This window comes from Zalophus californianus, chromosome 13 (genome assembly GCF_009762305.2).
Source record: "Zalophus californianus isolate mZalCal1 chromosome 13, mZalCal1.pri.v2, whole genome shotgun sequence".
NCBI lineage: Eukaryota > Metazoa > Chordata > Mammalia > Carnivora > Otariidae > Zalophus > Zalophus californianus.
The window spans coordinates 7,941,459-7,955,578 of NC_045607.1; the positions used below are offsets into that span (position 1 = coordinate 7,941,459).

Genomic DNA, 14,120 nt, shown 5'->3' on the forward strand with positions numbered 1-14,120 from the left:
CATCTGCTTTGGTTTCAGAACCCCCTGTTCCTCCAAGAGTATCTAACGCCACTGGAGACTTTCTGGAGGGGCGGCCCACAGGCTCCATCTGTGCCGTGTAACACAAAACTGCCAGAAGCATAAAAAGGGCCACATCTCTGCTGCTGGCTGGTGGCGAGGTGGGTGGTGGGAATGGAGGGAGGTGCCAGAAACCCTGGGTCAAAGCACGAAAGAGACAGTCGGGGAGAGACTAGCAAGCCACTAGCGTGGGCCTGGAGAGTATGGGTGGCCTGGAAGGAAGGAGCAAATGGCATTTACTTTGCTTTAATGTAAACTCAATTTAGAACAATTTAGAATTGAAACATTCTGATCTTGGATCTCATTCCAGGGCTTGGTTACTGGGGCAGCGACTATTGCTATTATAAGACAGTGAGTGTCTGATGTCCCCTAGCTGGAGTGGACTTTGTGGGTTACTGCCTTGCTCTTGGCCTCAGCTTCCTCATGTGTGAACCTGGGAAGGGAGCCAGCCAACAGATGCAGGACACAAGGGGTCTGACGTGGAGCAGGGACTCAATAAATGGTCACGGACGTCATTACCTCCCTATAAGGCAAGTCTCACCAGCGGACAGCTGGGTCGAGGTGTAGCTTCCGCCAACTGGCGTCAAGTTGTGAGGTGTCTTCATGCCTTGAAGGAGATCAGGATTTGACTGAGGACCAAAGAGTAGAATCAGAAGTTCCTACAAAGAACCCCACTCCCTCGTGCCTCCTATTCCAGCAGGTTTCCGGTGTGACCCCAACCCTAACTCAAGGGTCTACTCCCCCAGCTGGGCCAAACCCATCTCCGTCTGTCCAGGTTCTGAACAAGCTTCTGGAGCAACAGGACGCCCACCAGGTCCTGATCTGGAGAGTTCATAAGGCCAGAGGGTGTGGCAGTGGGAAGAGAGGAGGAGAACAGTAAGATGGATAAAGTGCCGCACTGCATGCCCTAAATACACCGCCACCGAGTAGGGAGCATCTGCAAAGACGGAGGCCTGCAGTCTCTGAGCTAGAGAGACATTTCCGATAAGGAGCAATAAGACCCAGAAGAGCTCCCTTGACCACAAGCAGTGCCCTGTTGCTGCCCGGGGCCCAAGGCAAGCTTCGTGAACTGTCCTCGAATGTGAGACCATTACAGAGCTCAACGGGAGCGATGCTGACTGGGCTCCAGAAGACTCCGAGCCACAGCCGGGGTGGTGGTCTCATCTGCAACGGGCCACCGCAGCAGCCTTCTTGCTTCGACTCTTCAAGGTAAAGCCAGACTAGGAGTCACCGCGGACACCGTGAATGGGTGCTGATTGATTGATTTATTAGACTCGAGTGCTTTAGTACAGAACGGTACAGAGATGATACATGTTTGTGCTTCAATACTTTCCAACACTGAGATTCTGAGAATTTCAAGGTAAACAAGTTTCAAGACAGACTAGCTTTTTTAAAATATCCTTTTGATAAATTATTTTTATATAAATAACAGAGAAAGGAAACCCAACACATTCGACGCACAAGGCCCTGAAGCGTGAGCCCCGTCTGGTCCAGGGGAGGGGATGAAACAAGCAGCGGCAGCGAGAAACAAACCAGGGCAAGCACCTACAGTTCTGTCCTAAGGAAACGGGAGAGGGGGACAGAGAGAAGAGGCCTGAAAACTAATCCAAGTGCGCCGGGGAGACTCCGAAGCCTTGGGAAGAGGCCACCACGAAGCGGCTACCAGGGAGGGCGAGGAATGCACTCCGAAAGGAAAGCGGGCGGCCGCATGGAGCTAGCACACACCACGTCTGCAAGGACAGCACGAGACAGTAATATGCACACGGTCTGCAGGGGTTCAAGGGCGGCGGTGTGCGGGGCAGGGGACATTTTTGTGACTTCCACTGTCATTATATTTTGTGACAACAGCAGCAGAACACATGGTGCGCTCACCATCAGAGAACGGAGAGCTGCTGAGTCTTGAGGATGACGAGACATCCTTTCTGCATTTGCTTCTTTCATTTTTGCTTTAGAGCTAAGTTTTATACAGAGAATAAAATGATCATTTTCTCTTACAAGCACGACGACATATGACCCCACATGACACAAAATAAAGTATTATAAAGTATCTTAAACTGAGGATAATCTGAGCGGGAACAGGGTCTGCATAAATCCAATGGGCTGTTTTTCTCCCATGGTCTGAAGTCTTAGGGGCGCAGACCCTTCTCTACAGAAAAGGGCCCTCTGCCCAGGAGCCTGCGGAACCCATTCCGTTCTAGTTTGTTCCTCACCTGGGAGCTCTGCCCGTGCTGACCCCGCTGAGAAGGAAGAGCCCTATTAGGGGTGGTGCCCGGGGAAGCAAAGGGTCTGGCCAAAAAGGCCAGCCGAACTGCTTCTGCAAGAGACCAAGGTCCTGGTGGGAGCTTGCTCTGCACTCGCTGGGCACCATGACTTAGGCTGCAAAATTACTTCCCTTGGGATCACAGCCCTGTAGACACGGGCTGGGCCGGGGGAAGGGGGGGGCGGTGACAGGCTGCACGCACGCAGGCCAGCACCCGGCCTGACTTCACAGGAACACCTCCAGCCCCTCCCACAGCCCCAGCACAGGGAGGATAAGCCACTGGGGAAGGCTAAGAGGTCGCTTCCAGCTCAAACCTCACAAGATGTCACCTGATATTCACTGCCAAGCTTATCTGGATGAGAGCAGGCCGAGGGGTAAGAACTGGAGTGAAGCCAACAGATTAATCCTCAGTTTGAAATATTCCAGCAACAGACATCTCTGTGATTCCCGAAAAGAACAGGAACAACCCAAAACAGATTTTGTAAAACACCCAAATGTCTACCTTCCCATACTCAAGCAATTTGTGCATGTCGCACTGGGTTATATACAAGGTCATGGAATCCTAATAATGGGGAGAAGGTGTCCATTCATTCTAGACGGTTCTACAACTTCTCCAGCAGTGTGTCCCTTACTCGGGAACTTCTCCTCTTAGGACACATATAGAAGATACTCTTTTTAAAAAACACAATGCATTATTTTCTTTTGTTTCACACAAGAAGAGGGCATCATTAAACACGAGAACGCAGTGGCGACAGTGCCGGCCAGGGCGTGCAGAGCTGGGGGAGGCGGTGGAGGGACGGGGTCAGCAAAGTAACTGAGGCGGGCAGCGGTAGGGGCTGCAGCACTGTGGGAAGAGGGTTCGTTTTTTGGAGGGGTGGCTTATGTTTTTAACTGCTTATTTCTTCATCTGTTTTATTCAGTTTCTTCAGCGTGTCCAGCAGTTTCTGTGGGGTGAGAATGTGCGTGGATCCTGGGGGGCAGAAAAGACAGTGAGCTTGCTGGCTCCGGTTCCCACCATGTCTCCTTTCCTGCTCTTCCGTTCCCCAGCTCCGCATCCGTTCCCCCACCCACACCCTGGTCTAGAGGAAGCAGGGAGGGGGCCAGGGGTGGGGTGCTGGGGCCACATCACAATAGGCCTGGGAGACATTTGGGGACTGTGGATAAACAAAACACATCCTCTGGCTCAGGCAGGGTCCCAGGCTATACCAAGGAAGGAACCCGCCTCTCCATCTGGGCTCAGTGTCATCTGCCAGGGGACAGGGAGGCTGCATTTCTGATTCTCTCTTGCACTCGCGGTGAAGCCAGGGAGAGGAATTCCAAACCATACGGCAGGGGAGAGGCTGGGAAGAGGGCGGGGGGTGGGTAGGGGGCTGTGTGTGGAAAGGATGGTGCCTGCTAGGGAGGGAGTGATGGGCAGGGCACCCTGGGGGGTGCCTGGGGGAAGCCACTGACCTCGGGAGCCAGCGGGCTGGGACTGCCCTTGTGGGGGGGACCTCAGGTGTCAAAGGGAAAGGGCCAGGGTACCTGAGGCCTTACCTTGCAGAGACCGCACATTGTAAGAGACTAGAAATGCTTGCAAAAAACTTAAGCTAATGGAATTAGATATACTTCTATTGCAAAAATAAAAAAAATAAAATAAATAGATGAAGTCCTTTTTCATAAGGAGAGAGAGAGCTAAGTGCAGTAAAAAAAGATGCATGGACCGTGTGGCTTGGACATGGACTTTACTGGAACAGAACAGAAGTGACCGGTGTGAACATGAGGCCGGCACACATGCAGCAGCGGGCTTCAAAGAAAGAGATCCCGGTGGGAGAGAAGAACCGAACAAAAGAGATCCGTACTTGAAAATGTGCTTCCCTGGAGGTGCGGGCGAGGGCGTGGGCCTTGAGGGAGTGGGGACAGAAACTGCAGATTGCCAGATTTCCACCCGGAGGGTAGGCAAAAGAAGGCTTTGGCTGGCTTGGTGGGGTTGATTCCAAATACCAGGGTCCCTGTGCCTTCGACCACTATGTGCTCAGCTGACCCGCGATGGCTGGGACTGCAGGCCTTGAACCTGCCTGGTCCGTCCAGACCTCTAATGTGAGGGGCTTCTTCCAACATCCCATCCTCTGTAGTTCAAGCTCTAGCCATTCTGTCACTGCCCCGAGGGAGGAACTGGTCCCTGGCTACTTCCAGCCCATACCAGCCCCTGCACTGACCCATTGCCCTGCACACCTGAGGCGCCTTCAGGAAAGGCCACGGGGCTTTCAGCAGTTATGTTCCTGGGCCTTTTTACAGCACCGCCCTCCCACAGAGGTACCAAAGGTAGACTCATTTCTGTGACATTGCTAATCTTCCTATGAGTCCTAAAAAACGTCAAAGGCTACTACTCCCTAAGTGAGAAAACAGGAATAAATGTTGCCAAATTCTTAACAGTGAACCATTGCCAGAGTGAGGGTCTTCCAAATCTCAACTCCATGCAGTCTGTGCATCTACATCTAGAAAGCCTCTGGGTATTTGTGCAGAGATTAACTTGGGGGCTTTCCAGGTAAAGGCGACCAGTGCACATGCTAGAGAAACCGTCCCTAATGCCCTCCCACGCCATCCAGCTGAGTTCGGGGAAACAAGACAGAAGACTTGATTTCCTGGAAAAATCAAAAGGGAGCCTCTGGTCAGATGCCTATCCCAAAGTGCTCCCTACCCTCGCTTACATGCAAATTCAAGGTCTGAGGGAGGCCAAAAAAGGTTAAGGAATCCATGCTCCTAGAACTTTTTACTATCTAATAGCTGACCATCTGGTGTTCCCAGTCTGAGTGAAAGAAGAAAATGTTCAGGACTGAGTATTCTGTGCCCAAACTCAATGGGTGTCTTTAAAGGATCCAGACCAGCTGGTATTAATCTGAATCACCTGAGAGCTAATTCTTGTCACCCAATCACCTGAATTAAAACCCTGGTCAAGCTTTCCACCACCACAAACACTGCAAATGGAGCTGCATGAGCCTATAATACACATGCAGCCAACCCATGTTTTGAACCCACGGGAGCTGACCAGGTCGGCCCTTCAGAACTGCAAGGGGGTTCCACTGCTCTGAGGGTCTCTCTTATGCTCCGTAAGTGCAAGACTGAGAAATGTGAATGGTGGTCTCCAAACACAGTCATCTGAAAGACAGTCAGAGCTGTGGGCCAGACCCAGTGAGCTCTGCCAGGACAAAATCTTTCCTCACTGAGAAAATCTGGAGATCAGGGTGTTCCTACAGATCGGTTAGTCTAGGCATTGCTGGCTTTGGCCGAAATGCACCTACCAACTCAGCAGATCCAGGGAGGTACCAGGAAATGTGTACATGTAAGAGCAACCCAGAAGAGTTTGATGATCTGCCAGGTTTGGGAAACATGCTCTGGCCCACCCCACATCCTAAAGATGGGAGAACGAAGCCCAGAGCGGCAGAGTGCTCATTTGCAGCCCTTTGGTGGCACAGCCAGGCCCGGAAGCCAGGCCACTGGTCTCAATTCTGGGCACACTGGGCTCCTGGCCCCGATAGGGGTCATATAAGCGAATGCTTAAATAGCAGTTGGGCAATGGGTTCGCTCTGAATTCAGATTCAGATCTGAGTCCCACCGAAAAATGAGACTTCTCTGATCCCAAATGGGAATAAAGCAAAACATTCAATATAAAAAACCAAAAACTTTCTCCCCAGTGCAAGTGCTGTGGACAGCTTTTCGGTGCACCTCCACCGGCTCCAGGCGGCCCCTTGGACATTCCCTCAGGATTGGTACTTTTAACACAACCCCCCCCCAGAGCTTGGGGTGAAGATCTAATGCAAAGACTTCACTTCTGGACGGTACGGAGGGATGACTGATTAATGGGATTAAGGTGAGGCTTGGTAGCATCTGTGCACTTCGGCTACCCACACCTGCTCTCTTCAACCGGCACGTGGGGGAGAGAGAGGCACCAGAGGACGGAGTGGGCACTGGCACCTGCAGGCGGGGCCCGCCAGGGACACGCTCACTCACTGCTGAGCGGGAAAATTCATCTCCTAGAAGCTAAGTCACTGCAGACACTGACTTGGACAGGGGACAACCCTGGCCCTCTCCTGTCCTGCATTGTCCTCGTCTTTGATCACCTGGATAATCACAACAGAAGGGGGCAAGTCATAGTTTCATCTGCCTCCGACCTCCCCAGGATTCGGGCTCCAAGTCGCGCTTTTTCCTAAAGGAACTCTCTAAAACACAACACTGCCCCAAAAAAGCATTTCAGAAGCCAAGAGTACACAACTCAAGTCTATTCGTGTTCTCTGCTCAGATGTCAGCTGAGACCCTCTGTACTGACTGAACATAAAACAAAGGAAACCAGCCTGCGAGGGACAGGCTGCTTCTGAAGCAGGGACTCCCAGAGCGAATCCTAGCTGGAGCCTCCGAGCTGTGGGTTTGAGTCTTTCAAAGCCTGCAAGCACTCTGCCACTGCTGTAGCCTGGACTGAACACCTGTCCTCAGTAAGTCTCACAATACATCCCGTAGCAAATGCTGATCACCTATCTGCCCTCTGTACACAGAACCAGATGTCTCTGATTACCAACCAACCAAGGTACTTCTAAACAATGACGATTTTTTTTTAACAATGACTATTTTTTAACAATTGCTTTTATTCACCACCCACTGGCTGCACTTCCTAGGGGAAGGCAGCTGGGCAGGATGGGAGGCAGCCCAGGGCCACAGCCAGCCCACTGTGCACCGTGCAGGCTCATCCCACATGTGGCTTCTCCCCTCACTACAGCCCAGGGGGAGCCATCTCTAGGCCACAGGGAGGAAAGAGGAGACAAATTGCACAGCTGCCTGTTCCGACCTTTAGGGCGAGTCCTTTTCTGGCCTGAGCATGTTCTGTTTATACAAACAAGCACGCTTCTGGTGCTCCCTGGTTATGGCTCTGATGGCCCAATCCCCTGAGGTTCATCAGAGATTGCAAATGCATGAGGGTAGGACTGCAAGCTTTGAGGCCCCTGATCTGAATTACTGAATGAGATGGTCAGAGCTCAAGGAGCCTGGGGCCTTGCATTCTGCACAGTGTGTGTGTGTGTGTGTGTGTGTGTGTGTGTGTGTGTGTGTGTGTGTGTGTGTGTGTGTGTGTGTGTGTGTGTGTGTGTGTGTAGGAGCCTGGGGCCTTGCATTCTGCACAGTGTGTGTGTGTGTGTGTGTGTGTGTGTGTGTGTGTGTGTGTGTGTAGGGGGGTGCCTGCTGCAGTCCCACAGGTGCTCCTGGCAGAGCTGGGGCTAGAGTCCAGGCCTCGCCACTGCTCACAGGTGACCCATCTCAGCCTGGGTGGGGGTGGGGGTCGGTGGAGTGCATGAAGTCAGGTACACAGAGTGTGGCCTCATCACAGACTGCATAAGAAAGCTATGGAAAAACTAATGCTGCAGTGGAGTTCCTCAGTAACCGTCCGTCACATAACACAGCAAAGGAGGTTCCCAGCACATGTGAGGGATGGAAAGAGAGAGGAGTGAGGACAGAGTAAAATCCGGATAATCTACCAGACGGACACCAGGTTCCTGGGTAACGGGCAAAGGCATAAGCGTGGTAGGAGAGAAGACAGCCAAACAGCACACTGTGTGAAGAACGAATTTTAACCCAAAGGTTCCCAGATCTCACCAAGAGACTTCAGTGGGAGGGAGGGGTGTGATGACTCAACACTAGAAAAAATCCACAGGAGAATGAAAATAAAAGCAATTACTGAAACAGTAACTACGAAGGGCCATTTCCCCCAGACGAACATGAGACCCGAGCTTTGCACTGGTGGCTGGAGTTCACCAAGTACACGATGGCTCATGACCCCATCACCCCCTAGAAACTTCCTCGAGCTGAGCGCCTGTCCTGGGAAAAAGGAATTTCTGTGTCTAACTACCCCTGGCGTGGAGTCTATTCTGACACGCTCCAACGAGCTTCCCTCACGATCAGGTACCCGTGCGTATCTCCACTGGACTTCTGCCTTCTTAGACATGATGGTCCCTTGAACGACTGCTGGCCTCACTCTCAAGTTCGCACAACCCCCACACAAGCAGGAGGCTATGTGTTCCCTGCCTGGTGCCTACAAATTGGGCCAGCAGGCTTGCGTGCCATGCCTCCAGGCATCCCTCAGCTTCCAGCTCCTCTGAAGGACGGGTCACAGCAGTTATAATCACTTTTGGATTAAAACCCAGGGGGCAGCACTGCCTGACTGAGCAGCAGGTGACCCAGGGCACGAGTGAGCTGGCAGGCCGGGGCCCAGAGGCTCTCGTGGCAGGGTCTGTGAAGGCAGCACCGGACACATTTTCAATCGGTTAAGAACTGCAAGCATTTTCTTGTTGAAAGAAAATCAAATAAATAAACTAAAAAGGGAAAAAGAAAGAAAAAGAGTGACGGAATAATCAAAGAAAACCCTTCAGAGTGGAAGAGTTTCTTTTCTGTAATAAGCTGCTTTTACTTTGTTTCTTTGACTCTCACTCCATTGTTGGAGCCTGATCCTCAAAAGATACCCTAGAGGACTCCCTGAAGTCGGGGTGTCTCAGGTCCATGAGAAATTTGGTGGGAGTGAGAATGTGAGTAGAACCTGTGGGAGAACAGAGTCCAGCTGACTGCTTGAACAACGGTACGTTACAGGAACATGCCAACTCAGGCCTATGTTTTATGCAGCCAATGAGGTACGAGAAAGCAAGACGCGAGCACGCACACACACACACACAGGCCTCAAGGACAGGCCTCAAGGACAGCCGGCATGCACAAAGCAGGTGAGGCCACGCTGCGGACGTCAGCTGTCTGCGCAAGGCCTCTCCGTGAATCTGCGGGGGCAAATTTATCACCCCGGGGTTCCACCCCCCAACAGGGAACTGCAAGTCAGGACCAAAGTCGAAGAGGGAGATTTACACCAAAGCCTGGCTGTGACAGCTTCTGCCCAGGAAAGCTGTATTTGAGTGGAGAATTATCAGACACATGCATGCAACACATACGCAAGCAGGGGACAGAGGGAGCTTTCTCATGGGGTCCACGTAAAAAAAGAAGAAAACAATACAGGGAGAAATGGCGACCAGCTGGGGAAGTTCCAGGGAATGGGGAGGGGAAGGAGAGGATGTCCAGTCTCCCCACTGAATGGTGGTCTCTAGAAAGGCGGTTGACAGTGCCAGGTCCCTCTTGACTCACCCAGGAATGGCCACATAGACTGGTCTGTAGAACCTGCTCACTCTGAGAGCTTAGGGGGCACTGTGACTTGGTTACCCCAAAGCGGAGGTGTAAAACGGACACAGCTTATAGAGATCAGGGGCAAGGCTAGGGCAGTATGCGCCGATAGCCTTTTGTCAATGTCAAGAGGCAGCCCAGGAGGTGCAATCCATTTTGTTAAGGGCAAGATGGGGCAAAAGGAAGGCATCTGGAATTCACTCTTCCCCTTCCAGCCCTAGAAACTGTGGAAGCTCCTACAGGCATGAAAAAGGAGTCTTTAAATCAGCTTAATGAGTTGCTTGCTTTCTTCTGGAAAGGAAATGCCAGAAAGGGTATGGCCGACCTGGAAGTGGTAGGAACAAGGGGGGGCAGGACCCCTTCGCAGACTCCAGCAGTCAGGCCAGTATGCTTCATGCAGTATCTGCTCGCAGGCTGTGTCTGTCCATCTCCAATGGACAGGTAAAGAAGGGGGCGATAATTTACCTTCCATTCACTGAGCATCTTCTGGATATGAGGCCCAATGCCAGGAAACAGACAAGTCCCATCTCAGGCCCAGTGCAGGGCTGTAAGTGGGTGTTCTTAACCCCGTTTGGTTGGGTAAGGAACTCGCAGCATGGAGAGGTGGAGCGCTTGCTCAAGGTGACCCGCTTGGCAGTGGCCGAGCAGGGACGGGAGTCTGTGCTCGGGCGCTTCCCATCGCTTACAGCTGCCTCTCATCACGAGACACAGTGCAGACACGAGGAAAGAACCCTTTGCCCCTTAGCTGCTGCTGTCCACAAACATGTCTAGAGACTAAGTTTTGCAGGCGCAATGGAGAATCGAAGACAGAATGAAACACTAAAGCGTGGAATGGGTCAAAGTGCAACGAAGCAGCCCCTTCCCTCTAGAACACATGCCCCCACTCACCTATTAGCACTTCCCACTTTCCATTGGCTTGGGTCACCTCGTAAGCACAACGCATCTCGTTCAGGCTCACGCCCCCAAGGATGAAAATAATGAGGCGGGGACCACTGCGGTACTCCCCTGGGGCCTTATTCTTATGCCAGTGCCCATAGCGGGCGCTGGGGTGGGGGGGGGAGAGGGAGAAGGGGAGAGGGAAGGAAAGAGGGAGAGAGAAGGAAAGAGAGAGAGAGATTAATTACGTTTATCTGCACTGAAGCATTTAGCACTTCATACCTCAATGACTTATTTACACATTCATTCTGTACACCAGTGACCAAAACAGAGTAGTAGCGAGTGTTGGCTGAGCTGAACCGCTGTGCACAATACCAAGGGGTCTGGCTGCCCATGCTTTGAGCTTGTCACTCCCTCAGAAACACGAGGCGACAGGCAGGCTCGAGTTAGCTTTAAAGTTTGGCGTGTTACACCCCCCAGCTTCGCCCCTCACAGTGGTTGTCAGGCTTCTGCCCTCGAGCGTACGGGTTTCTAGGCTTGTCTGGGACCCTCGGCTGGCAGTGAGCAGAGTCAAGGCCCGCCTTCAGGTCGGGACGCTGATTCATGCACCAAGAACCTCACCGGGCTACGGTCTCCCCTGGCCCCGCGGTGCCACCCCGAGGAAGATTCAGCTGTGCCCACCGAGAGCTCGCGGTTTAACTGGGGTGGGTGGGGAGAAGGAAGCAGGTCAGAATCGTGCTACAGAGGAGCTCAGTGCTATCAGGACACACATGGGAGGGCCTTCTAGCATCATCCGGGCATCACCAGAGAAGTCTTCCCAGGAGACGTGACACTGAGCTCCTCCTGCAAGACAGGCATTTCAGTGGTGGGGCAGTTCCCCCCACTGCCCCTGAGGTGCTCTTAGTAAGTCTTCACCTTATCCTCAGAAACAATAAGAAATGGGTTGCTTCCAGGTTAAGAAAATGGGGGAAATAAAACAAAAAGCAAAACAAGGAGAGAGAGTCTCTAGTGAAATCTCTGTACTTCTTCCTAATGACAGCGTTAAAAAAAGTCACTTTCTGATCCTGAAGGTGCCAGGGGCACATGGGGTCAACAGAGAGAAAATCCTTTGACAGTCTGCCATTGTGCAGCACTACCGGGGATTTTGAATTTTACCCAATGTTGGCAATCGACATTTGGCCTCCACTGGCATCAGAGGCGGGGCGCCTGGGTGGCTCAGTCTGTTAAGCGTCTGCCTTTGGCTAAGGATCCTGGGATCGAGTCCCGCCTCAGGCTCCCTGCATAGGGAGCTTCTCCTTCTGACTCTCTCTCTCTCTCCCTCTGTCTCTCATGAATAAATAAAATCTTTAAAAAAAATAAAAGTGAGGGCAGCAGGCTGCGAGGCAAGAGAGATGGCAGGCAAAGCACAAGCAGGAGGATAAGCATGCAGAGTGTTCATCTTGGGGGCTAAATGCTACTCCAGGGCCCCGGCACGCCCTCTTTGGAGCTAGCGATGCTCCTGTTCCAAGCTCAAAGGTTCATTCAGCCTTGACTCTTCTCAGGAGCCACCCCAGGCTCTCACTGTCAAAGAAAAACAGTAGCACCCTGGCTCGGAGGCTGCCACCTCAGGAAAGGTAACAGATGCTTCTGTGGGTCAGGGAACAGCCTGGACCACACAGACGAGGGAGGCCAAGAAGAGTCTGGAGGCAAAACGCCTTCAGACATCCTCACAGAACACAGAAGGGAAGGCTTCCCGATGCACGGCAGGAGGAGAAAGAGAGGAAACGCCTTTGAAAACAGACCCTGGAAGATACCGTGAGCAACCAAGAAAACACAGTGTTGGAGAACCCAGGGACAGAAGTATGGATTGCTGTCTACTCACATCTCCAAGCTGAAATATCTGAGCATCACCAGGTATGTGGCAGAAACCCAATAAACCCAAGGCATCCACACTTCCATCATCTACGTTTCCATCAAGCATGATTCTGAGAAACGCAGCTCTATGCAGACAACATATTCATCCCCTTCAATTGAATAATCAAAAGTGAAAGCAGAATACACTGAGCACCTACTATGTGCCAGGCTCTGTTTTAGCAACTGAGGCTAAAATAGACACACAAATCCCCGCCCTCGTGAGGCTGACATTCTAATTGGGGGAGACGGGCAGTAAGCAAGAGAAACACAAATACTCTACTACATGCTGGCATAATGTATGGAGTGAACAAAAAAAGGAAGGGGGAGAGGAGGTGTTGGGGGGTGGCTATCATTTTTTTTCTTTATTTTCTGTAACACCTTTATTGAGAGATAATTCACGTCATACAATTCCTTCATTTAGCGTGTACAATGCAGTGGTCTTCAGTATAGTCACAGAACCGTGGGCCATCACCAGTCAATTTTAGACAATTTTCATCACCCCAGAAAGAAAGTCCATACCTGTTAGCAGTCACTCCCCATTCCACCACCCCAACGCCTGCCCCCCATCCCCAACAATCACTCATCTACTTTCTGTCTCTACAGATTTGCCCACTCTGGACATTTCATACAAATGAAATCATACAATGTGTGGGCTTTTGTGACAGGCTTCTTACACCTAGTATAATGTTTCCAAACTTCACCCATGTTATGGCACAAGTCAGTGCTTCATTCCTTTCTTAGGCTGGATAATATTCCATTGTATGAATACACTATGTTTTGTTTACCCATTTTTCTGTTGATGGAAATTTGGGTCGTTTCCACTTTTGAGCTATTACGAATAGCACAGCTGGGAACACTGGTGTAATGTTAAAAAGGATAGTTAGGGAAGGTAGAGGAGATAAGGGGCAAGCCACGCAGATATACTGGGGACAGATCATTTCAGGCAGAGGGAAAAGCAAGTGCAAAGGTCCTGAGGCAGAAGTAAGCCTGACATTGCAGAGAAGGAAGCTAGTGAGGCAGAAGTGGAGAGAACAAAGGGAGGAGCAAGGAATGAGTCAGAGTGGAGTGGGAAGCCTGAGGGTGAAGGGCCTGCACTCTGGCTGTGACGAGAAGCAGTGGGAGGGTTCTTGTGGCTACTGCTGCTTCCTAACAGGACTACCTGAAAACCAACCAGAGATGGGCCCACTTCTCCCACTCACTGGGCTCAGGGTTCTCACTCACCTGACCGCGGTGGTACTAAAGGAAGCAGAGGAGCGAGTAGAGATATAAGGGTAGTGCTTGGTATCAAGTTTGTCTTCAATTGTGTCCTGGAAAAAAAAGAGACAGATATTGGGCTTTTGCCATTTGTTTGAGAAGGGCCAACAGAACCAAGGCAAGATGATTCAAAGAGCAAGTCACTTAGCACAGTGACACGGCCAAGTTTGCAACAACCCAGGTGCCTAGCACTGGGCTCCTCAGGGACCAGATGCCCTACAACTGGCTGGTGCACTGAGATCAGTCTGCAGGTCTGCCTCTTTAAGAGAAGTTAAAAAAAACAAAAAAACAAAAAACTGCAATGGGGCGCCTGGCTGGCTCAGTCAGAAGAGCATGCGACTCTTGATCTTGGGGTCCTGAGTCCAAGCCTCATGTTGGGTGTAGCGATGACTAAAAAAAAACTTTAACAAAACCGCATTCATTTTTCTTGCTTCCCTTCTAATTTGTTTTTTCTTTTTCTTTTACATTCTATGTGAGGTTATAAATGTTGCATTCTGTCCAATAAATTCCTGACACTTGCCATCAGTCTTGGAGAAACTAGACATAGGCAGTCTCTCGGGCAAGACAAGATCTTACACCTTCAGTTTTCCAAGGGTCTAAT

At 51.3% G+C, this 14,120-nt stretch overlaps 1 protein-coding gene across 4 annotated transcripts in view; it reads right to left on the minus strand.

Moving 5' to 3' along the window:
* Positions 1-1,301: 1,301 nt before the first annotated feature.
* Positions 1,302-14,120, minus strand: part of STXBP1 (syntaxin binding protein 1) — a 69,956-nt gene continuing 57,137 nt past the window's right edge. For 2 of the 4 annotated variants that reach the window (XM_035723599.1, XM_035723601.1), the window contains exons 17-20: positions 13,487-13,572; positions 10,385-10,539; positions 8,748-8,873; positions 1,302-3,287 (exon numbers count right to left, since the gene is read on the minus strand). In XM_035723599.1, coding sequence (XP_035579492.1) covers positions 8,764-8,873; positions 10,385-10,539; positions 13,487-13,572 — 351 coding nt within the window. In that variant the 3' untranslated portion in view covers positions 1,302-3,287; positions 8,748-8,763. The remainder of the gene's footprint in view (positions 3,288-8,747; positions 8,874-10,384; positions 10,540-13,486; positions 13,573-14,120) is intronic. The other 2 variants (XM_035723600.1, XM_027615357.2) reach the window with 2 other exon arrangements.